The sequence below is a fragment of the Temnothorax americanus genome, unplaced genomic scaffold (genome assembly GCF_048541705.1).
Source record: "Temnothorax americanus isolate GAGA-0224 unplaced genomic scaffold, ASM4854170v1 Scaffold142, whole genome shotgun sequence".
Taxonomy (NCBI): domain Eukaryota; kingdom Metazoa; phylum Arthropoda; class Insecta; order Hymenoptera; family Formicidae; genus Temnothorax; species Temnothorax americanus.
The window spans coordinates 194,689-220,708 of NW_027509278.1; the positions used below are offsets into that span (position 1 = coordinate 194,689).

Genomic DNA, 26,020 nt, shown 5'->3' on the forward strand with positions numbered 1-26,020 from the left:
GTATTAATAGGAAAATACGGGATATGTTGAGTTGCTCAATTGTAGAGATTAGATTTGGTGATCGTGAAACCGCAAGGCGTGGTGCTTGTAACATGAGATACTCAGGGTACTCCTGGGTTGCTGGAGTATGAAAGTTATTGTATAGTAATAAAAGAAGAGAAAATACTATATTAACGTTAAGAGAAGGTTTATACGAATTTATAAGAGTGTGCTGACCTTGATTTGAGAGGGAAGGGTGGAGGGGGAAGATTAGGTACAATATTGAGTATAAGTGGGTTTACAATTGTTGCAAATATGCTTCTCCATTACATTTATCTTTCAAAAACTTTAAATAAAGTTTTTTAATTGCAATATCATGTATTTTGCACTTTATTAGCGATTTCCCGGGGTCTCTCATATTAGGAGCACACTTTTGCGATTTTGTCGAAAGCTCATTTTTCACATTTTTCTAATTTTCAGCGAAATTAATATTTAAATTAAATTTTACATTTCAGTATCTTAAAGCTTATTAAATTCCCTTCAAAAAATGACCTACTATATTTTTCAATTCTGCCCATAGACTTCCGGCAATCACACAAAATAGATATGGTATCTCATAATCGGGTACTTTCCTCTACTACCACTTTGTTTTTTTCGAGGTAACAACATAACAGGGTAACAACATAATACATATACACTACTATATGCGTGTACTTGGCGCCTTTTTTTTACCTTTTTTTTTAATTTGTATTACGATAAAGTATTTGTATATCGCAAAACATTTGTACGTAAACAACATACAGAATAATACTCTTTGAATAAACGTGGCAACTTTATCTTTTGCCAGATTCATTATACGGATCGGTAATCGATATAACTATATTGTGCTCATAATTCGGCACATTAATCGCAAATGCTCTGACGATGCAGGGTCTCGGAAAATTTAATACTTCATAAATAACGCATCCGAAGTAAATATTATAATATACGTCAAAATTAGTTTAAGTAATACTTGCATATCATATTTCAGATTCTCATATCGTGCGGTTATGTATAAATATCGATAAAAAAACTCCGTACTCTGTGTCTAAATTCACAATACAATGAAATCACAATAATACAAAATAATACAATATTAAACTGTATAAACACGGTATCTGGAACAAACGCAAGAGAGAAAATATTTAAATATTTTTTTTATCGATCAGAGAATATATTATCTTGTTTTCATAGTTAAATAAAAATCAGAGACATTAAATAAATATTCCTGCAAACAGGATAAAAAATATAGATTGTAACAATATAATAAAACAGCTCTTAGTTTGTTCTGTAGTTTGCTATATTTTTACTGAATTACACTGTCTTTCTCTTTTTCTTTTATATTAAAATATCTTTAATTTGTCCAAGTTTTGTAATTGTACTACAATTTATCACTATTTAAAAAAAAAAACTAATATTTTTATATATAATTATGTTCCTACAGAATAATACATATTTCGAAAATTATTACATATTTTGATAATTAAACTTTTATAGATTTACATAGAATCATATATTAATAATTTAACGATAAAAAAGTCCAATAGCAACAAAATATAAAACGTTACATTAGTTTCTATTTAAAAATGCTATAAAGATAATTTTTTACAGCTTACAATTAGTTATATTTTTATACACATGAAGATCTTGACTGTGTATAAAAATATAACTAATTGTAAGCTGTAAGAAATTACATACAAATAACTAAAAATTATCATCAGACTTTCTTATCACATAAGAAATATTATTGTATTCATGAAACTCCCAAAATATGAATATGCATATGTTACATATGATTGCATGTGTGTGTACTGAGTTTATAATAAAATATTTTGCTATTTGCCTGCTCTATGAGCTTTAATAATAATTGTTAATAATAACTGTTTAAAATTGATAATCATTATGTATTAATAAAATTTGCTTACGATATAAAAATACGTGACTATGTTCGACTTAATTTACGTGAAGATAAAAAATATAAAACGATTGCTAGTAAAACATTTACCATATATTTATAAATTTTAACTAACTGCCGATAACGCTTTGAATGTAAAAGCTGATTTATATTTAGATTACGCTCATAAAATCTAATATCGGTAAGCTTCTATAAGAGAAGCATTGTATTAATATGTCGCAAATATTGGACTAATCATAGCCTGAAAAAAGCTTTGTGCGCTCGACCATTCGGTATTTGACCCTGCAGTCTTAATCTGCGGACAGCTTCTCTCAAGTGCTTTGGTTGTAATGGACCAGTTTCATTCTGGACCTCCATAACATCTAAAGCTATACAACAAGCACAATATAATCTAGAATTAAATTCCAATATTCTAACCGTACTTATAAAAAAGAGCTCGTACCTTCTTCAACAATCTCGCCAACAAATACCTTAGCAATTCCCGACATAGCTATGACAACGTTCTGAGACACTGAACAGCCTGTTATGGTTTGCATATATATATATATATATATATATATGTAGGTCCAGAAGTATGTTCCGGGACTTTTATTTTTGATATCGGTATATTCCGGGACATTTGGCAGTTTCCAGGACTGTCCTGGAAAAAATTGATGTCTTACGGCATTTTTTGGGACAGTTTTTTGAATCTGATTACATATATATGCGTTATATTCCAGGACTGTATATTTCAAAAAACGTAAACAATCCCGGAACATACCTCTGGACCTACATATATATATATATATATATATAATCTGTGAAACATATTTAGTATAATACTTCTTTAATGGAATGGCTATTTCTTTTGTAAATAACGACTAAAAATAAGGTGCGTACCCTCTTTATAGCTGCTTTTGGAAATGCAGATCGTCTGTACATTTCGTATCTGTCCACGTGATCTTCAGTGAAGTTGGATATTAGTACTCTGTGAAAGAAAAGTTCTCAAAAATATATTCTCAATAGTCAAGCAAGAAACTTGTTATACGTGCACATAAACTTGTAAGACGTCAAATACGTACTGCATCTTTTCTTTTTCCTCCTCTTCTATCTCTCTTCTGCTCTTCTCCTTACTCTCCCGCCTTTCTTTTGTACTGACTGGGTTGGCGCGAGGTATCATAATATCATTACTGAATATATCCTCTGCAGTCTTCGTCTTCCTTCCTGTCAAATTCCTGCTTCACAATCTCTATTGCCTCCACAATCCGGTAGGTAGAATTAGATCCTGTATTTTCAGTCTCTTCAGTATCCGACTGCGATTGAGAGCTCATTGCATCCAACAATTCCGCCTAAGTAATACAGATAAGGTAAAAATGGAAAAGTTACAAATTTTAAGTAACATCAAAAGAAAGGGAGATAAGAGAGATAAGTAATTTCGAAGTACAACAAATAGTAAAAGTGAATAAAAGAGAGAAGGAAAACATGTAAAATGTATATATGAAATGAAAAGAGAGCATTTTTATCTTTTTCTATCTTTTAAAACTAAAACCGATAATAAAATAACTTACGATAATTTCTTCGCGCGTAAACGGGATTGATCTCCTCGGCATCAGCTCCCTGCGGTCAATATATATATATATATATATGTAGGTCTGGAAGTATGTTCCGGGACTTTTATTTTTGATATCGGTATATTCCGGGACATTTGGCAGTTTCCAGGACTGTCCTGGAAAAAATTGATGTCCTACGGCATTTTTCGGGACAGTTTTTTGAATCTGATTACATATATATGCGTTATATTCCAGGACTGTACATTTCAAAAAACGTAAACAGTCCCGGAACATACCCCTGGACCTACATATATATATATATATATATATATATATATATATAAACTGTGCAACATATTATGTACGCGCGGCAGAAACACCTCCTGTGAATAGGTTTCTTGATCTCCTCGGTATCAACTCTCTGCTGTCAATATATACATGCATACAACGTTGAGAAGAAACAATATAAACATTTTGTAGGATTGTGCAAAATTTGCTTGCATAGCATAACCATTGAAGCACAGAAATACTGACAGTCCCATCAAACGTACCAGCTTTAAATGGCAATCCTTGACCTATATCTCCAAAAATTAAGTCACCATCTAATTCTCTTCCATCAATAGCTACGTTTAAAAATAAAATAATGTGTTAATATGATTATATATCAAAATATATATATATCTTTCACGCAAATTTTTACAGACAGCATTACTAGCAACGTGCACAACTTCATTTGAGGTTATAATTGGGTACAACATTCATCGCACGATACTTTTAAAATTACAAATCGGAAACGTATACCTCGAGTCCAGCTCTTCTGCGATCAACGAAGTCGGGATCGAACGTGTCAGTCGTCATACTTTCTGCCAAGCGTAGAGAACCTTCTTTTCCGGCAGCGGTGGTAACACGATGTAGGGATACGAAATCTCCAGATAAGCACGAAGCAATTCAATTCAGTATATCGCCGGCACAATTACAGTGTTACTGCCGTTTCGCGTACGCGCGTATATGCGCGCGTTGTCGCACCTTACCTCGCGACAGCGTGCGGCTCGTGCAAACGTTAACGCGCGGCCGCAATCGCGCGGCAGAAACGCCTCGTGTGAACAGGCTCCTTGATCTCAGTCTCAGTATCAGCTCCCTGCCGTCAATATAAAAAATAATATAATAGGTTATAACCTGTATGTATAAACACTCACGTAAACGTAGTATAAACAGTAAATAAAATAAGTATAACAGTAATATATAGAATAAGATGATTATAGGATAATTACATAAAACAATTACCTTGTTGAATTAATAATCGTCGCGTCGCGTAATAAATATAATAAAGAGTCACACGGTCGGTCTCGATCCGCGCGTATTACCGTGTCTCTCAATTTTTTTTTTTTTTTTTTTGGTTTCTGCTCCTTTGGGAAGGAGCAAAGCGCCTTCAACCCTGCCTTTGGGTTATATAGCGCAAATAGTTAAGACCCTTATATGATTCTGCCCGTCCGCTTGATAAAATTAAAAATCACTCCTATTTTATTCCAATCTTCTCTCTTAATCAGATCAACAATATCCTCAGTTCCATGAATGTTCCGTTTCACCAGTTCCTCGCCCATAACCTCACGTTCTGCGTCATACCTGCTACACTGCCATATCACGTGATTTATATCTTCGATTTCATATCCGCATTCACATCTAGGGAAATCTATATAGTTTTTTCTAGCTAGGGACTCATTCAGGTTATAGTGATTTGCTCTTATTCGATTTATAAATGAATAAAAATATCTCTCCGCTCTAACTTGTTTAAACTTGTTTAGTCTATCTGTTAGTATCTATTATTTTTCTTTTTATACTTACAAATTTTTCTTAAAAATTTTAGACTATATAATTGCTATCGCGTAATTAATATTTTGTCGTATAATAGGACATTAAAATGTGTCAATAAATAATATATTAATATAAGCCCTATTCTATAAGCTTCATATGTGTGCATCCTTGCATGCGCAATAAATCAATATCATGCACATATAATCCAGGATTAAATATCACTATTAATCTATTCTAGCCATCCATTTCAAGGCAGTGGATATTTATGAGACATGACATTTTTACGTGTAATATTCTTATATTCTTAAGGGTCGACAGGAGTAAGAGTGGAGACCTCTGTCGGCCGGTCGGGAATTACGGATTCGTTTTTCCCAAAGTTTAGCCTAATTAATTAACGAATCTCATTTTACTTATGCTCGTTTTAATCAGTAAGATCAGCCGCAAGCTGGTACAGAGCCGGATTTTGGAAAAAGGATCGAAATAAAATTTATAATAAATGTGGGGAAACGCGCAGCTAGACACGGGTCAGGTTGGGTCAGCTGCGAGTCCGTATTTTATTTATAATAAATTTTTAAGAGCCAAAATGCAAAATCCGGCTCTGTACCAGCTTGCGGCTGATCTTACTGATTAAAATGAGCCTAATTTTAATGAGATTCATTACGTAATTAGGCTAAACTTTGGGACAAACGATTCTCACTAGTAAGAGCAGCTTATGGGGAATTTCCGTGGTAACATACTGACAAGGGCTGTGTTCAGAGGTGCCAATGGTGCTGTTTGCCCGCTGCCTGCGCGCCTGGTGGGGACACGCACACAGCTGACGAGTGACGGAGCCGTGTACGTGTGCGCTGGGCGCTCGGCGGCGACCGGCGACTCGGCGCGGCTCGGCCAGCTTCGGGCGGGTAGAAGAGCGCCTTACATAAGCATAGCCATAGCCATAGCCCGCATAGCCGGTCCGAAAGTCGGCGTATGCGTTCATATGCGTTAGCGCGTCGGCTGACTTGACTCGTCTGTTATGTCTCGCGTTTCCCTTCTGATGTTGATTTATGAATAAAATATATATTATGACATTGCATATGACAATAAAATATCCCTTCCCACACTAGGCGTGAAACACTATCGTGTGTCTGTTATTTAAAATAAGTAATGAAACTAATAACAAAAAATGTTAGTAAAATTGATCAATTACATAAATAATATCTAATAAAACTATATTATCTTTATTTTGAAAATAAACTGTATATAAGAAATAAAAAACAGAAAAAGCGTAAATAATAGAAATCCACTCTTGGCCAATATGTACGCTTTCTTCTAAAAAAAATCATGTTATTAATGTAGAAAATAAATTATTGTTAACACAAGAAAAGTGAAATAAAACATTAAATTATATATTGTTTGTTTTAGAAATATTGTTTTGATAGTATAATTACTTTGCTAATGGCAAATACATGTAATATAAAATTTAAAAAAGGAATAAATTATTTGTGCAACAATATGATAAATTTATTGTAATTGTTCTCAAATAAATGCATGGACAACGTACATATTGTTGCTCAACGGAAACCGCGAGAAGGTGGTGGTCTTTTCCGTCAAGAGAAAATGTAAAAATTGTTTTCTTTAATATTAAAGAAAACAATTCTTTACATTTCCTACGAATACAAATAGAACAAAGAAAGAGAAAGATAGAGAGAGACATAGAATTGGTATAAAGGATAGACATAAAAAAAATATAAAAGGATAGACAAAAATATATAGGACAGAACATAGAAAAAGAAAAGATATTAAAAGAGTATTAGTTTTAATTTACACGATTTATAATTCACGACAGTTTGTGACAAAATTGCATATATAAAAAAACATTCAAAAAATTAGAGGTACATGTAAAAAAATATATACAGATACAGACATATGTATACATACATACATTAATTATACATCTTCAAATGTTCTCTAGATTACAAAATACAAAACATAACAAATAGAATTATATAATTCTTCTGACGTGAATTATATTAGATTGTCTAAAGTAACCTTTACACTAGAAATATCAAATAATTTTCTACCGTTTCAATTTTTAAAAGTAATGTTACATTAATTATGTTAAAAACATCGAATAATTTTTTTATTATAATCTACATTTTCTACTTTTACAATAAAAAACAGGATATTAAAAAATAGAAACGGTTGAAAATAGCTTTTGGTATTTCTAGTGTTTAATCGGAAAAAAATGCACATGTTTTATTTATTATAATACTGAAAATAATAACATTCCAGGTAGCAAGCACTCGTCATTTTGACGTCAATATTTGGTCATAATTGGTCAGTAACGTCATTCGTCGATTAAATGACGTATATTTAACGTCATGTTTTAATACGTCAAAAAGACTTTGTAAAATGACATTATATAGACGTTTACGTGACTACCCAGGTAGCAGACAGTCGTCATAATGACGTGATTCTTACGTCATTTTATGACGCATGTTACGTCATTTATTCCTAAAGTTTAACGTAAAAATGGCATATTTTTCACAGTATTTTTCACAGGAATATTCCTACATTTATAAAGTGTTTCGTAATTTTATGATTGACGTGGTGAATTTATGGTATAAGTGGATCTAGTTGCGTGTGTAATTATAGTTTTATGACAACTACTTCATGCAGTGTTATAACTATCAAGAAGATATTATTACAAGATTTTTGAACACTTTAAAGATGTACCTGTTTTATAGATAAGTACAGTTAATAAGAAAGCATCAGGGTGAGAAGATCGTCACTGTCCACTGGATCATCGAAGTCAAGCGACTCCGACGCGGTACTGTACTAGGATGGGTGGGTGACCGCCTTGAGAGAGCGTCTATATGCACATGGCATGTAACGAAACAGTTAAAAAAACTTTTTTTTCTTAAATAAAGAAAAAGAACATATTTTTATAAACGTTTATCAAGTAGACAAAATTTTCAAGTTTTAAAATTTTAATTTCATAAAAAACATTTCTAGAAACCGGTATGTCGTACATTGAACCCATTTTTGCCGTCAATAAAACGTCAGAAAATGACGTCTTTGGGATGTGACTTAGGACCGTGTAAAATACGTCATTTTTACGTTAAACTCTAGGAATAAATGACGTAACATACGTCATAAAATGACGTAAAAATCACGTCATTATGACGATCCGACTGTCTGCTACCTGGTTTATAGCAAAAATATTTCAGAAATCATCCAAACTATTACGACTACAGCCAATTTTTGAAATTAACAAAAGAAATATGTTATAATAAAATCAAAATCGATATAAATAATGTTATTACAAAAAAACAGATATAAAACTTAATTTATAACCACGGATTAAATACACATATATACATATATGTATTTAATGAAATAATAATATATATATTTCTTCTACATTTTTTACACAATTTAAAATAGAAAAAGTTGTTTGATTTTGCCAAGGGAAACATTCTATAGGAATGTCGTACTTAAAAGTACAATTTTGTGCAAAATTATGTACAGCTGTTTAAAAAAACAACGTTTTAAAGAACTGTCATTCAAAACCCGTTTTTATCTTGAAAAACTAACATGAAATACGTACATTACGTCCGTATACATTCAACGTACGTTGAATACCTCGTCAAATAATAATTTATTTTCCTCTTTACCAATGACTATTTTAAACATTTTGTACAATATATTGTAATACAGGCCGTAGAGCTGTGTTCCGAAATTGACTGCCAGTGCTGAAAATCTGTAATACATGTGACGTGACCTATAGATTTTTAGTACTGGCAGTTTCGGAACACGACCAAGAGTGACATAATTTATATTATATTATTTATTATATTTTTTTATTTGACAAATATACATAAAATATATAAATGTAACGTCCAAACATACGTACACACCACCGTAAGAATGTTATATATTAGTACATTATTTCCGAAAAGTTAGACAAATTTTGGCACCAGTTTCCAGTAAATCGGGGTCCATTAATAAATGAGTAGTTCGCAGTAGGTAAGTCAGACAGACAGACAGACATTATAAATATTTTAGAACCGATATCCCAAAAAATCGGTAATGATGCGGTTCTCAAAATATGTCTACGGTCTAAGTTAGAGTATCATAAAATAGTATACCAAATTAGGTTGATTTAATTTCAAAACTGTAGATTTGCATAGCGGACAAACACATACATTCATTTATATAAAGATAGAGATAAAAATATGATTTTATTACAATTATATGTATTTCTTGTGCTAATAATATAATAATTTTTAACAAGTATAATCGCTTATCCATTCTTATTAGTAAGCTCAATTTTTTTTAAATGTCGGGATGCAAATTTAGTAGCTTCGGTCACTGCTTTTTCTATATACGTCCCAAAATCTTGTGACACATGTGTAGATTTCATACTGGCAATTAACATGGATTTGAATCCTTTAATAGGTCCTTGATTTGCATTAAAAATTTGTAGAACGACATCCATCCAGATTTGTACATTGAATGCATTATAATCCATCTCCTATACAGTTCCTAATAATTTTTTTCGTTTTTTTTGTTGCTTGCTTATTTATTTTCATACAAATAAAATGAATTATGTTATACATCATTCATTATTTATATTACAAGGAAAAAAATTATTAGAAGTGCAAGAAATGCAGTAACTCTTTACATACATTATAATTATAGTTATGCAGAAAATATGAATGAAAACATAGATGAATTTGGTGTTTTGCTAATATATTTAGAAAATCTACAATAAACTTGAATGATTTATTGTCAAAATGATTTTATATACAATTTTATATACAATTATATATACAGTCGAAGTAATTATAAATTTTCAACACCAAACTCCTTGGCATTATTATCAATGGTAAGATTAAAGTAAATAATGCTATAAATATATCTGTCATATTCTCTGTGATTAAAATATGATGTAACTTGAAAATAATATCTATTTTATATATTATAGGTAAATATGAGTTATAAATAAAAATTACAAAATTATAAAATTGAATAATAGAAAAGCACAGTAAACATCAATAAGATATTAAATAGTATACCAAAATAAAGTCGGTATTATATTGGATAAGACTGTATGCTCTATGCATTAGAAGGTGGCCAGAGAGGTGCAGTACCTATCTCAACATACATGCAAGACATAAATGAAAACCTAGATGATTTTTGTGTTTTGCTGATGTATTTAGAAAATCCACAATAAACTAGAATGATTTATCAAAATGATTTTATATCAGCGGTGCACATGTACTTTTGTTGTTAAAATTTTGCAGCAATTATTGAGAGCCTGATGTATTTAAAAATTAGATGGATAATAATGTTAATTAAACACTCCGTTTTTTGTTCTTTTTTTAATGTTATAAAACTTTATTTCATATTATACGAAAATATTTCACAATAAGTTTTATTTCTGTAATATATTATATGTAAGTTATATCACATATATGTCATATATATATATATATATGACATATATGTCATATATATATACACATACTTATTGCAAAGTGTTCTCGTAATAATATGTTTAATTCTCATTTATTTAACATTTCTGATATTGTAGTATTTGAAAGAGTGACTATATAAAAACTATAGCAAGTAAAAAAGTCATTATTTTATTTTTCTTCTCATTTTTTTCATTACAGAACTGCCTAATTGCGTAGTTTTGCAATAAAATTATTTTAAACATTATTTGACGAAAAATTGTCGCAAATACTTGCATGATTGTATATATATATATATATATATATATATATATATATATATATATATACACATACATACTTATTGCAAAGTGTTCTCATAATAATATGTATAATTATGACATATGTGATATTAACTTACATATAATATTACAGAAATAAAACTTATTGTAAAATAATTTTGTATAATGTTAAAATAAAGTTTTATAACATAAAAAAAAGGAGTGTTTATCAACATTATTATCCATCTAATTTTTTAATACATCAGAATCTCAATATTTGCTGCAAAATTTTAACAACAAAAGTACGTGTGCACCGTTGATATAAAAACATTTTGATGAATCATTCTAGTTTATTGTAAATTTTCTAAATACATCAGCAAAACACAAAATTTATCTAAAGCGGGTGCTTGTTGGCCTTGGTACGTTACTGCCTTCTGCTACGGACGGCCAGAAAGCATTTTTCAGGCCGTATTGCTAAAGCGGGGAGCACGCGGCAACGCCGCACAGACGCGGCAACGCCGCAGTCTTAGCATATGTCTTTCTACCGTGCGTCCGCGTGAGCAGTTCAATGGTGTGTGTGCGTATTCACACATAAAACCAGAAGTTAGTTTCTCGACATTGGCGACACTGAAACAAAGTTTCGTATTGTCACCGCGCGAGGTCTCCAACATCAATTCGGAGTTCGGCCGTGACTCCTGTCGACCCTTAAGGTCGACTGTGAATACGCAATTACGCACACACACCATTGAACTGCTCACGCGGACGCACGGTAGAAAGACATATGCTAAGACTGCGGCGTTGCCGCGTCTGTGCGGCGTTGCCGCGTGCTCCCCGCTTTAGCAATACGGCCTGAAAAATGCTTTCTGGCCGTCCGTAGCAGAAGACAGTATCGTACCAAGGCCAACAAGCACCCGCTTTAGATAAATTTTGTGTTTTGCTGATGTATTAAGAAAATTTACAATAAACTAGAATGATTTATCAAAATGATTTTATATCAGCGGGGCACACGTACTTTTGTTGTTAAAATTTTGCAGCAAATATTGAGATTCTGATGTATTAAAAAATTAGATGGATAATAATGTTGATAAACACTCCGTTCTTTTTAATGTTATAAAACTTTATTTTAACATTATACGAAATTATTTCACAATAAGTCTTATTTCTGTAATATTATATGTAAGTTAATATATATCACATATGTCATAATTATATATATATATATATATATATATATATATATATATATATATATATATATTATGACATATATGTGATATTAACTTACATATAATATTACAGAAATAAGACTTATTGTGAAATAATTTCGTATAATGTTAAAATAAAGTTTTATAACGTTAAAAAAAAGAACAAAAAACGGAGTGTTTAATCAACATTTATTATCCATCTAATTTTTAAATACATCAGGCTCTCAATATTTGCTGCAAAATTTTAACAACAAAAGTACATGTGCACCGCTGATATAAAATCATTTTCATAAATCATTCTAGTTTATTGTGGATTTTCTAAATACATCAGCAAAACACAAAATTCATCTAGGTTTTCATTTATGTCTTGCATGTATGTTGAGATACTGCACCTCTCTGGCCACCTTCTAATGCATAGAGCACACAGTCTTATCCAATATAATACCGACTTCATTGGTACTATTTAATATCTTATTGATGTTTACTGCTTTTCTATTATTAAATTTTGTAGTTTTGGAATTTTTATTTATAACTCATTTACCTATAATATATAAAATAGATATTATTTTCAAGTTACATCATATTTTAATCACAGAGAATATGACAGATATATTTATAGCATTATTTACTTTAATCTTACCATTGATAATAATGCCAAAGAGTTTGGTGTTGAAAATTTATAATTATACTTCGACTGTATGTATAATTGTATATAAAATTGTATATAAAATCATTTTGATAATAAATCATTCAAGTTTATTGTGGATTTTCTAAATATATTAGCAAAACACAAAATTCATCTATGTTTTCATTCATTTCCTGCATAACTAATTATAATGTATGTAAAGAGTTACTGCGCATTTCTTGCACTTCTAATAATTTTTTTTCTTGTAATATAAATGAATGATGTAAAACATAATTTATTTTATTTGTATGAAAATAAATAGGCAAGCAACAAAAAAAAACGAAAAAAATTATTAGGAACTATATAGGAGATGGTTTATAATGCATTCAATGTACAAATCTGGATGGATGTCGTTCTACAAATTAATGCAAATCAAGGACCTATTAAAGGATTCAAATTCATGTTAATTGCCAGTATGAAATCTACACATGCGTCACAAGATTTTGGGACGTGTATAGAAAAAGCAGTGACCGAAGCTACTAAATTTGCATCCAGACATTTAAAAAAAATTGAGCTTACTAATAAGAATGGATAAGCGATTATACTTGTTAAAAATTATTATATTATTAGCACAAGAAATACATATAAGTAATTGTAATAAAATCATATTTTTATCTCTATCTCTATATAAATGAATGTATGTGTTTGTCCGCTATGCAAATTTATACAGTTTTGAAATTAAATCAACCTAATTTGGTATACTATTTTATGATACTCTATAACTTAGACCGTAGACGTATTTTGAGAACCGCATCATTACCGATTTTTTGGGATATCGGTTCTAAAATATTCATAATGTCTGTTTGTCTGTCTGACTTACTGCGAACTACTCATTTATTAATGGACCGATTTACTGGAAACTGGTGCCAAAATTCTAACTTTTCGGAAATAATGTACTAATATATAACATTTTTACGGGTGGTGTGCGTACGTATGTTTGGACGTTACATTTATATATATTATGTATTTGTCAAATAAAGAAATATAATAAATAATATAATATAAATTATGTCACTCTTGGTCGTGTTCCGAAACTGCCAGTACTAAAAATCTATAGGTCACGTCACATGTATTACAGATTTTCAGCACTGGCAGTCAATTTTGGAACACAGCTCTGTACGGCCTGTATTACAATATATTGTACAAAATGTTTAAAATAGTCATTGGTAAAGAGAAAAATAAATTATTATTTGACGAGGTATTCAACGTACGTTGAATATACGGACGTAATGTACGTATTTCATGTTAGTTTTTCAAGATAAAAACGGGTTTTGAATGACAGTCCTTTAAAACGTTGTTTTTTTAAACAGCTGTACATAATTTTGCACAAAATTGTACTTTTAAGTACGACATTCCTATAGAATGTTTCTCTTGGCAAAATCAAACAACTTTTTCTATTCTAAATTGTGTAAAAAATGTGGAAGAAATATATATACATATATTATTATTTTATTAAATACATATATGTATATATGTGTATATAATCCGTGGTTATAAATTAAGTTTTATATCTGTTTTTTTTTATTAACATTATTTATATTGATTTTGATTTTATTATAACATATTTTTTTGTTGATTTCAAAAATTGGCTGTAGTTGTCGTAATAGTTTGGATGATTTCTGAAATATTTTTGCTATAAATATGGTATTATTTTCAGTATTATAATAAATAAAACATGTGCATTTTTTCCGATTAAACACTAGAAATACCAAAAGCTATTTTCAACTGTTTCTATTTTTTAATATCCTGTTTTTTATTGTAAAAGTAAAAAATGTAGATTATAATAAAAAAATTATTCGATGTTTTTAACATAATTAATGTAACATTACTTTTAAAAATTGAAACGGTAGAAATTTATTTGGTATTTCTAGTGTAAAAGTTACTTATTTAGACAATCTAATATAATTCACGTCAGAAGAATTATATAATTCTATTTGTTATGTTTTGTATTTTGTAATCTAGAGAACATTTGAAGATGTATAATTAATGTATGTATGCTATACATATGTCTGTATCTGTATATATTTTTTTTACATATATGTACCTCTAATTTTTTGAATGTTTTTTATATATGCAATTTTGTCACAAACTGTCGTGAATTATAAATCGTGTAAATTAAAACTAATACTCTTTTAATATCTTTTCTTTTTCTATGTTCTGTCCTGTATATTTTTGTCTATCCTTTTATATTTTTTTATGTTTATTCTTTATACTAATTGTATGTCTCTCTCTATCTCTCTCTTTTTTTGTTCTATCTGTATTCGTAGGAAATGTAAAGAATTGTTTTCTTTAATATTAAAGAAAACAATTTTTACATTTCCTCTTGACGGAATAAGAGACCACCACCTTCTTGCGGTTTCCGTTGAGCAACAATATGTACGTTGTCCATGCATTTATTTGAGAACGAATATTACAATAAATTTATCATATTGTTGCACAAATAATTATTCCTTTTTTAAATTTTATATTACATGTATTTGCATTAGCGAAGGAATTATACTATCAAAACAATATTTCTAAAACAAACAATATATAATTTAATGTTTTATTTCACTTTTCTTGTGTTAACAATAATTTATTTTCTACATGATTTTTTTTAGAAGAAAGCGTACATATTGGCCAAGAGTGGATTTCTATTATTTACGCTTTTTCTGTTTTTTATTTCTTTTATACAGTTTATTTTTAAAATAAAGATAATGTAGTTTTATTAGATATTATTTATCTAATTGATCAATTTTTCTAACATTTTTTGTTATTAGTTTCATTACTTTTAAATAAGAGACACACGATAGTGTTTCATGCCTAGTGTGGGAAGGGATATTTTATTGTCATATGCAATGTCATAATATATATTTTATTCATAAATCAACATCAGAAGGGATACGCGAGACATAACAGACGAGCCAAGTCAGCCGACGCGCTAACGCATATGAACGCATACGCCGACTTTCGGACCGGCTATGGCTATATGGCTATGCTTATGTATGCGCTCTTCTACCCGCCCGAAGCTGGCCGAGCCGCGCCGAGTCGCCGCCGAGCGCCCAGCGCACACGTACACGGCTTCGTCAGCTGTGTGCGTGTCCCCACCAGGCGCGCAGGCAGCGGGCAAACAGCACCATTGGCACCTCTGAACACAGCCCTTGTCAGTATGTTACCACGGAAATTCCCCATAAGCTGCTCTTACTAGTGAGAATCGTTTGTCCCAAAGTTTAGCCTAATTACGTAATGAATCTCATTAAAATTAGGCTCATTTTAATCAGTAAGATCAGCCGCAAGCTGGTACAGAGCCGGATTTTGGAAAAAGGATCGAAATAAAATTTATAATAAATGTGGGGAAACGCGCAGCTATATATATATTTATATTCAAGTCTCGTTCTCACGATTAACAAGTAGTACCGGCTTCCATGCCCGGTGGCGCCACAATCTTCAGAGTAACTTTTTTCCCTAGCCCCATGCTTCCACGCTTCTGTTCTTCATAACGTTTTTTGTGCTCGTAGGAGTCACAACTCAGAGTATTGAATTGAGATTAAGAGATTTTTTCTTGTCAATATTCTTCTGCCAGGATGTCGAAAAGGAAGCTGCGTGAAGCGGATATAAGAGAGTTAAATAAGCAAATGAAAAGATTGCGTAAAAAACTGAAGAAGCTCGAACGAAAAGAGACCGAAGCGGTTAAGAAACCTTCGGCCGCCATTGTGGTAGACGAGGCACAAGGTCAAAAAGACGATAGAGAAATCGGTAAGTAATAAGGAAAAATGTGCTCGTGCTCGTAAGCGTCTCGGCGATGAGCCTCCACTAGAGGGAGGACATATCGCGCGCTCGGAAGAGAGTAAATCTCTCGGCGATGAGCCTTCACTAGAGGAAGGACATATCGCACGTCTGTAAAAGAAAAATCTCGCGGCGATGAGCCTTCACTCGAGGGAGGACAGATCGTACGGATAGCGAGTCAGCTGCATATTCTTATTGTTTTCATGACAGCTGCCACAAGGAAGGAAGCAGACCTTGTGAAGGACGCGAGCGAGGAGGGGTCCTCTCAGTCCTCTCGTTCCTCTACGTCAGTTAACGCGTCAGATACTGACGAGGAAGTTGGAAGGGACGCGGACGTAGAGGTTATAAAAGACGAGGCGATAGATACTGCGGTGAGCAGCCTCAGTAACGAGACTCGAGAGAGACTTTGCCTCAAAGCAGAGCCGGCGCGGTCGACGGATATCGCCCTGCACCCCACGCTGATTGCAGAATGGATGAACTGGATGCGCAAAGGCCTCTATGAAGGGGACGAAGAAGACGACAAGAAACGTGAGGAGGAGGAGAGTAAGCTACGCGAGGAAATCATGAAAAAATTTCCTAGAGGGGGAGCGTTACAAGCAGAAGCTCCGAAACTCAACCCAGAGGTTCTGGCTTACATGTCAGTGACTGCAAAGAGCAGGGACAAGCATTTTGTCTCTTCGCAAAACGCTTTAGGCTCGGCGATGGTAGCTATGGGCGAAGCTATCTCCTTAATCCTCGAACTGGAAGAAGATGAGGCCTCGAGTGCCCTGTTGCATTTTTTGGGAAATGCAGGCAAGCTGTTAGCAGGCTTGCATTATCAGCAATCGGTAACGAGGAGAGCGTTTATCTTGCCAGGTATCGAGGAGAAATATCGAGATCTGTTGAGGAAGTCGGATATTACGTCCGAGTTATTTGGCAAGGATCTGTTTAAGAGGCTTAAGTATACAAAATCCTTGGGCAAAGTAGTAGAGGATCTCACTCCGCACCAGCAATCCAAGAAGTATCCAAAGACTTCTAACTGGGGAAACCGGAGAAGCCTGCAGAGGAAGTCCAAGGGCCACTCACAGCAGGCTCAAAAATCAGGCCCTCAGAGATCCCTGCGTTTCAAAGATCGCCAGAGGTACCCTTATTCGAACAAGCATGCGCCCACAAGGTCGACAAGGTCAAACCGGTACAATCGTTAGAGGTGAGAAATGTGGCTGGTCGCTTAAAGTACTTTACTAAAGAATGGCAGTCAATTACCAAAGATAAATTTGTACTTAACTGTATCAAAGGTTATAAGATCCGGTTTACGTCTCAGCCTTGTCAGACGCTAGTCCCAAAGGCACCACTGTTACAGGGTTCACAATCCCTCGATGACGTCAGAGAGGCAATAAATAAACTCTTGGTGTTAGGGGCCATTAGACCGTGTACGCCGGAAGATCCTCAGTTTGTGTCTTCGTACTTTCTAGTCCCGAAATTGGACGGAACTTTCAGATTTGTTTTAAATTTAAGAAAACTTAACGAATTTATAAGGACAAAGCACTTTAAATTAGAAGACGGTCGTACAGCGAAAAAACTAATCGCTAAAAATGATTTTTTAGCAAAGTTAGATCTAGAGAATGCCTATTTTTTGATACCGGTAGACGAAGATTCTTCTAAGTACTTAAGATTCATTTTTCAGGGCCAATGTTTCGAGTTTTTATGTATACCTTTCGGTCTTAATGTGGCTCCTCATGTGTTCACTAAGGTCTTAAGACCAGTCGTGAACCATCTGCGTAAGAGAGGTCTTTCTTCAGTTACATATCTAGATGATATGCTGTTCGTGGCGTCCTCTAGACAGGCGTGTATAGATAATGTAAAAACTTCGATTGAACTCTTGGAATATTTAGGCTTTATTATTAATTATAAAAAAAGTAGCTTGGAACCGAGTCAGATAACGGAGTTTCTGGGAATAATGTACAATTCCGTGATGATGACACTGGAATTACCAGAAGATAAGAAGCAAAAGATACTCGACCTTTTGAAAAAATTTGTTCCCGGAAAAACGGTCTCTCTTAGGCAATGGTCAAGCTTCGTCGGTTCAATTAACGCATGCTGCCCAGCAGTTAAATACGGCCGATTATATACTAAAGGATTCGAACGTGTCAGATATTTAGGATTGTTAAAAAATGATAACAATTATGACGCAAAAATCTGTCTCCCAGAAAATCTCGAGCCAGATTTCAGATGGTGGAAGATAAATATTCCCAAATCCTCGAATCCCATTAGACAAGGAAACTATAAGCATGAGATTTTCTCTGACGCGTCCACCACGGGATGGGGCGCCTTTTGTGAGGGAAATAAGGCTCGAGGTTTTTGGACAGAAAACGAACGAAAATGGCATATTAACCGTTTGGAGCTCAAAGCAGCATTGTTTGCTATAAAAAGCTTTGCTAGGGACCTTAGAAATTGCGAAATACTTTTGCGTATGGATAACACCACAGCTATAGCATATGTAAACAAGATGGGGGGAGTGCAACACCCGAATCTACATAGAATTGCAAAAGAAATTTGGCAGTGGTGCGAAGTACGGAATATTTGGTTAGTGGCCTCATACATTAAGTCCGAGGATAATGTTGAAGCTGATCAAGAATCTCGAATAAAAAATATAGATACGGAATGGGAATTAGCAGATTACGCCTTTCGTCATGCCGTAAAAGCGTTTGGGGATCCAAAAATCGATCTATTCGCTACTAGATGTAACACAAAATGCGAAAAGTTCTTTGCTTGGGAAAACGATCCAGAAGCATTAGCAGTTGACGCATTCACTGCGAATTGGCATTCGTTAGGTTTATTTTGGGCGTTTCCGCCATTCGCTCTCATTTTAAGAGTCCTAAAAAAGATCACGGTAGATAGGGCTACGGGTATAGTGGTAGTTCCCTATTGGACTAGCCAACCATGGTTTCCCTTATTTATGAAACTTTTGACTGAAAAACCATTAATTTTTAATCCTTCGCCTACCTTACTTTTATCACCTTGTAGGTCGATTCAGCATCCACTAGCAAGGAAGCTGTCCCTGATGGTCGGCAGATTATCAGGGAATCTTTTAGAAGGAAAGGATTGCCTAGTTCATCCCTCAGCATCTTCGAAGCTTCGCTAACGGAGTCAACGCGTAAGCAGTATGCAGGCCCCTTAAGACAATGGTGGTCGTTTTGCCTGAATCAGAATCTGGACCCGTATCAACCGGAAGAGGTTAATGTCATCCAATTTCTGACCAAAAAATTTGAAGAGGGGGCGGCGTACGGATCTCTTAACTCGATAAGATCTGCAATTTCCCTGATCAGCGGCAGCAATATTGGCCAAAATAGGAATATTTCTAGATTTTTTAAAGGGATATTTTCACTGAGGCCGTCAAAACCGAAGTATGACAGAACTTGGGATGTTGAGATAGTTTTTCGGAAAATTGAAGAATGGTTTCCCTTGAACGAGTTGCCCCTTAGTCGGTTGACTGAGCGCCTCGTGTTGCTGCTCGCGTTGGGCACCGCGCATAGGGCGCAAACTCTGGCGTCAATTAAGCTTTCTAACATCAAGCGTAGTTCGGAAGGATACGAAATTGAAATACCAGATCGGATAAAAACCTCCCGGCCAGGAGCATACCAGCCTTTGTTAGTCTTGCCAATTTTTCTGGAAAATCCCAAGTTATGTATTGTGTCGACAATTGACGCTTATATTCAAGCGACATCGAAGTTGAGAGGTGAAATAGATAGTGTCTTTCTGACAATTAAAAAGCCATTCAGGGCAGCTTCCACAGGAACAATAAGTAGATGGATTAGGGCGGCTATGTCTCGCTGTGGTATAAGTGAAAGGTTTACAGCTCACTCTACGAGACATGCGGCGACTTCAGCAGCATTGAAGAAAGGAGTTGACCTAGAAACTATTAGGAGAACTGCTGGTTGGTCCAAAAATTCACAGGTTTTTGCTAAGCATTATAATAGAACTATTGTTTCAGCCAAAGAATCCTTTGTAAAAGTGCTTATGCGTTAATATTAATTTTACAAAACACAATATGATTTATAAAAAATTTTATTTTTTGTGTTATCAACCTAAGGTAAAGGTTAGTTTTTTTTTGGAATTTGCGAATAAGCTGGTTATGATTCATATACATATGTATATGTGAATCCAAAATATATAACGGATAAATAAAAATTATTTTCTCTGAACCTCTACTTGTTAATCGTGAGAACGAGACTTGAATATAATTGGAAGATCAAACGATCTCATAGAGAGATGTTCGATCGTAATTATATGAAGAGTCTCGTTCGAGCGATTACTCCCACCCATTGTAATTATACATTTCCCAACCCCAGCTCTAATAATTTTTATTTCATATCGACTAGTGAGCTAGTCGAGCTCTAAACTATATGAAGAACAGAAGCGTGGAAGCATGGGGCTAGGGAAAAAAGTTACTCTGAAGATTGTGGCGCCACCGGGCATGGAAGCCGGTACTACTTGTTAATCGTGAGAACGAGACTTGAATATAAATATATATATAGCTGCGCGTTTCCCCACATTTATTATAAATTTTATTTCGATCCTTTTTCCAAAATCCGGCTCTGTACCAGCTTGCGGCTGATCTTACTGATTAAAATGAGCCTAATTTTAATGAGATTCATTACGTAATTAGGCTAAACTTTGGGACAAACGATTCTCACTAGTAAGAGCAGCTTATGGGGAATTTCCGTGGTAACATACTGACAAGGGCTGTGTTCAGAGGTGCCAATGGTGCTGTTTGCCCGCTGCCTGCGCGCCTGGTGGGGACACGCACACAGCTGACGAAGCCGTGTACGTGTGCGCTGGGCGCTCGGCGGCGACTCGGCGCGGCTCGGCCAGCTTCGGGCGGGTAGAAGAGCGCATACATAAGCATAGCCATATAGCCATAGCCGGTCCGAAAGTCGGCGTATGCGTTCATATGCGTTAGCGCGTCGGCTGACTTGGCTCGTCTGTTATGTCTCGCGTATCCTTTCTGATGTTGATTTATGAATAAAATATATATTATGACATTGCATATGACAATAAAATATCCCTTCCCACACTAGGCATGAAACACTATCGTGTGTCTCTTATTTAAAAGTAATGAAACTAATAACAAAAAATGTTAGAAAAATTGATCAATTAGATAAATAATATCTAATAAAACTACATTATCTTTATTTTAAAAATAAACTGTATAAAAGAAATAAAAAACAGAAAAAGCGTAAATAATAGAAATCCACTCTTGGCCAATATGTACGCTTTCTTCTAAAAAAAATCATGTAGAAAATAAATTATTGTTAACACAAGAAAAGTGAAATAAAACATTAAATTATATATTGTTTGTTTTAGAAATATTGTTTTGATAGTATAATTCCTTCGCTAATGCAAATACATGTAATATAAAATTTAAAAAAGGAATAATTATTTGTGCAACAATATGATAAATTTATTGTAATATTCGTTCTCAAATAAATGCATGGACAACGTACATATTGTTGCTCAACGGAAACCGCAAGAAGGTGGTGGTCTCTTATTCCGTCAAGAGGAAATGTAAAAATTGTTTTCTTTAATATTAAAGAAAACAATTCTTTACATTTCCTACGAATACAGATAGAACAAAGAAAGAGAGAGATAGAGAGAGACATACAATTAGTATAAAGAATAAACATAAAAAAATATAAAAGGATAGACAAAAATATACAGGACAGAACATAGAAAAAGAAAAGATATTAAAAGAGTATTAGTTTTAATTTACACGATTTATAATTCACGACAGTTTGTGACAAAATTGCATATATAAAAAACATTCAAAAAATTAGAGGTACATATATGTAAAAAAAATATATACAGATACAGACATATGTATAGCATACATACATTAATTATACATCTTCAAATGTTCTCTAGATTACAAAATACAAAACATAACAAATAGAATTATATAATTCTTCTGACGTGAATTATATTAGATTGTCTAAATAAGTAACTTTTACACTAGAAATACCAAATAAATTTCTACCGTTTCAATTTTTAAAAGTAATGTTACATTACTTATGTTAAAAACATCGAATAATTTTTTTATTATAATCTACATTTTTTACTTTTACAATAAAAAACAAGATATTAAAAAATAGAAACAGTTGAAAATAGCTTTTGGTATTTCTAGTGTTTAATCGGAAAAAATGCACATGTTTTATTTATTATAATACTGAAAATAATACCATATTTATAGCAAAAATATTTCAGAAATCATCCAAACTATTACGACAACTACAGCCAATTTTTGAAATCAACAAAAAAATATGTTATAATAAAATCAAAATCAATATAAATAATGTTATTAAAAAAAAACAGATATAAAACTTAATTTATAACCACGGATTATATACACATATATACATATATGTATTTAATAAAATAATAATATATGTATATATATTTCTTCCACATTTTTTACACAATTTAGAATAGAAAAAGTTGTTTGATTTTGCCAAGAGAAACATTCTATAGGAATGTCGTACTTAAAAGTACAATTTTGTGCAAAATTATGTACAGCTGTTTAAAAAAACAACGTTTTAAAGGACTGTCATTCAAAACCCGTTTTTATCTTGAAAAACTAACATGAAATACGTACATTACGTCCGTACATTCAACGTACGTTGAATACCTCGTCAAATAATAATTTATTTTTATCTTTACCAATGACTATTTTAAACATTTTGTACAATATATTGTAATACAGGCCGTACAGAGCTGTGTTCCGAAATTGACTGCCAGTGCTGAAAATCTGTAATACATGTGACGTGACCTATAGATTTTTAGTACTGGCAGTTTCGGAACACGACCAAGAGTGACATAATTTATATTATATTATTTATTATATTTCTTTATTTGACAAATACATAATATATATAAATGTAACGTCCAAACATACGTACGCACACCACCCGTAAAAATGTTATATATTAGTACATTATTTCCGAAAAGTTAGAATTTTGGCACCAGTTTCCAGTAAATCGGTCCATTAATAAATGAGTAGTTCGCAGTAAGTCAGACAGACAAACAGACATTATGAATATTTTAGAACCGATATCCCAAAAAATCGGTAATGATGCGGTTCTCAAAATACGTCTACGGTCTAAGTTATAGAGTATCATAAAATAGTATACCAAATTAGGTTGATTTAATTTCAAAACTGTATAAATTTGCATAGCGGACAAACACATACATTCATTTATATAGAGATAGAGATAAAAATATGATTTTATTACAATTACTTATATGTATTTCTTGTGCTAATAATATAATAATTTTTAACAAGTATAATCGCTTATCCATTCTTATTAGTAAGCTCAATTTTTTTTAAATGTCTGGATGCAAATTTAGTAGCTTCGGTCACTGCTTTTTCTATACACGTCCCAAAATCTTGTGACGCATGTGTAGATTTCATACTGGCAATTAACATGAATTTGAATCCTTTAATAGGTCCTTGATTTGCATTAATTTGTAGAACGACATCCATCCAGATTTGTACATTGAATGCATTATAAACCATCTCCTATATAGTTCCTAATAATTTTTTTCGTTTTTTTTGTTGCTTGCCTATTTATTTTCATACAAATAAAATAAATTATGTTTTACATCATTCATTTATATTACAAGAAAAAAAATTATTAGAAGTGCAAGAAATGCGCAGTAACTCTTTACATACATTATAATTAGTTATGCAGGAAATGAATGAAAACATAGATGAATTTTGTGTTTTGCTAATATATTTAGAAAATCCACAATAAACTTGAATGATTTATTATCAAAATGATTTTATATACAATTTTATATACAATTATACATACAGTCGAAGTATAATTATAAATTTTCAACACCAAACTCTTTGGCATTATTATCAATGGTAAGATTAAAGTAAATAATGCTATAAATATATCTGTCATATTCTCTGTGATTAAAATATGATGTAACTTGAAAATAATATCTATTTTATATATTATAGGTAAATGAGTTATAAATAAAAATTCCAAAACTACAAAATTTAATAATAAAAAAGCAGTAAACATCAATAAGATATTAAATAGTACCAATGAAGTCGGTATTATATTGGATAAGACTGTGTGCTCTATGCATTAGAAGGTGGCCAGAGAGGTGCAGTATCTCAACATACATGCAAGACATAAATGAAAACCTAGATGAATTTTGTGTTTTGCTGATGTATTTAGAAAATCCACAATAAACTAGAATGATTTATCAAAATGATTTTATATCAGCGGTGCACATGTACTTTTGTTGTTAAAATTTTGCAGCAAATATTGAGAGCCTGATGTATTTAAAAATTAGATGGATAATAAATGTTGATTAAACACTCCGTTTTTTGTTCTTTTTTTTAACGTTATAAAACTTTATTTTAACATTATACGAAATTATTTCACAATAAGTCTTATTTCTGTAATATTATATGTAAGTTAATATCACATATATGTCATAATATATATATATAAATAAATAAATATATATATATATATATATATATATATAATTATGACATATGTGATATATATTAACTTACATATAATATTACAGAAATAAGACTTATTGTGAAATAATTTCGTATAATGTTAAAATAAAGTTTTATAACATTAAAAAGAACGGAGTGTTTATCAACATTATTATCCATCTAATTTTTTAATACATCAGAATCTCAATATTTGCTGCAAAATTTTAACAACAAAAGTACGTGTGCCCCGCTGATATAAAATCATTTTGATAAATCATTCTAGTTTATTGTAAATTTTCTAAATACATCAGTAAAACACAAAATTTATCTAAAGCGGGTGCTTGTTGGCCTTGGTACGATACTGTCTTCTGCTACGGACGGCCAGAAAGCATTTTTCAGGCCGTATTGCTAAAGCGGGGAGCACGCGGCAACGCCGCACAGACGCGGCAACGCCGCAGTCTTAGCATATGTCTTTCTACCGTGCGTCCGCGTGAGCAGTTCAATTGGAACCCGGCAGCGGAACCGCATACAATTCGGGCCCTCGTAAGAGTGTTCGTCGGGGTAACCCAAAATGACCTGGAGACGCCGTCGGGAGATCCGGGAAGAGTTTTCTTTTCTGTATAAGCGTTCGAGTTCCCTGGAAACCTCTAGCAGGGAGATAGGGTTTGGAACGCGAAGAGCACCGCAGTTGCGGCGGTGTCCGGATCTTCCCCTCGGACCTTGAAAATCCAGGAGAGGGCCACGTGGAGGTGTCGCGCCGGTTCGTACCCATATCCGCAGCAGGTCTCCAAGGTAAAGAGCCTCTAGTCGATAGACTAATGTAGGTAAGGGAAGTCGGCAAATTGGATCCGTAACTTCGGAATAAAGATTGG

The 26,020-nt window shown here is 32.8% G+C and overlaps 2 protein-coding genes and 1 pseudogene across 3 annotated transcripts; 2 read left to right on the forward strand and 1 right to left on the reverse strand.

The window, feature by feature from the left end:
* Positions 1-686: 686 nt before the first annotated feature.
* LOC143894796 (transcription initiation factor TFIID subunit 11-like) lies at positions 687-5,229 on the reverse strand (annotated as a pseudogene). The gene is made up of 8 exons (XR_013256165.1): positions 4,747-5,229; positions 4,264-4,600; positions 4,014-4,085; positions 3,481-3,529; positions 2,995-3,261; positions 2,811-2,900; positions 2,376-2,470; positions 687-2,301 (listed from the first exon to the last, which is right to left on the reverse strand). The product of XR_013256165.1 is annotated as a transcription initiation factor TFIID subunit 11-like (transcript).
* Positions 5,230-16,229: 11,000 nt separating this feature from the next.
* LOC143894816 (uncharacterized) lies at positions 16,230-19,783 on the forward strand. The gene is made up of 3 exons (XM_077401452.1): positions 16,230-16,618; positions 16,859-17,834; positions 19,652-19,783. Exons 1-2 carry the CDS (start codon positions 16,447-16,449, stop codon positions 17,830-17,832), a joined length of 1,146 nt encoding a protein of 381 aa, XP_077257578.1. The 5' UTR covers positions 16,230-16,446; the 3' UTR covers positions 17,833-17,834; positions 19,652-19,783.
* LOC143894793 (uncharacterized) lies at positions 17,876-20,653 on the forward strand. The gene is made up of 3 exons (XM_077401422.1): positions 17,876-17,881; positions 17,949-19,541; positions 19,652-20,653. Exons 1-3 carry the CDS (start codon positions 17,876-17,878, stop codon positions 20,651-20,653), a joined length of 2,601 nt encoding a protein of 866 aa, XP_077257548.1.
* Positions 20,654-26,020: the final 5,367 nt, after the last annotated feature.

Coding starts and splice junctions, on each gene's coding strand:
- LOC143894816 (XM_077401452.1), top strand. CDS start 16,447: ATGTCGAAAAGGAAGCTGCGTGAAGCGGATATAAGAGAGTTAAATAAG. Junction 16,619..16,858: donor AAAAGACGATAGAGAAATCG/GTAAGTAATAAG, acceptor TTTTCATGACAG/CTGCCACAAGGAAGGAAGCA.
- LOC143894793 (XM_077401422.1), top strand. Junction 19,542..19,651: donor ATAGGGCTACGGGTATAGTG/GTAGTTCCCTAT, acceptor ATCACCTTGTAG/GTCGATTCAGCATCCACTAG.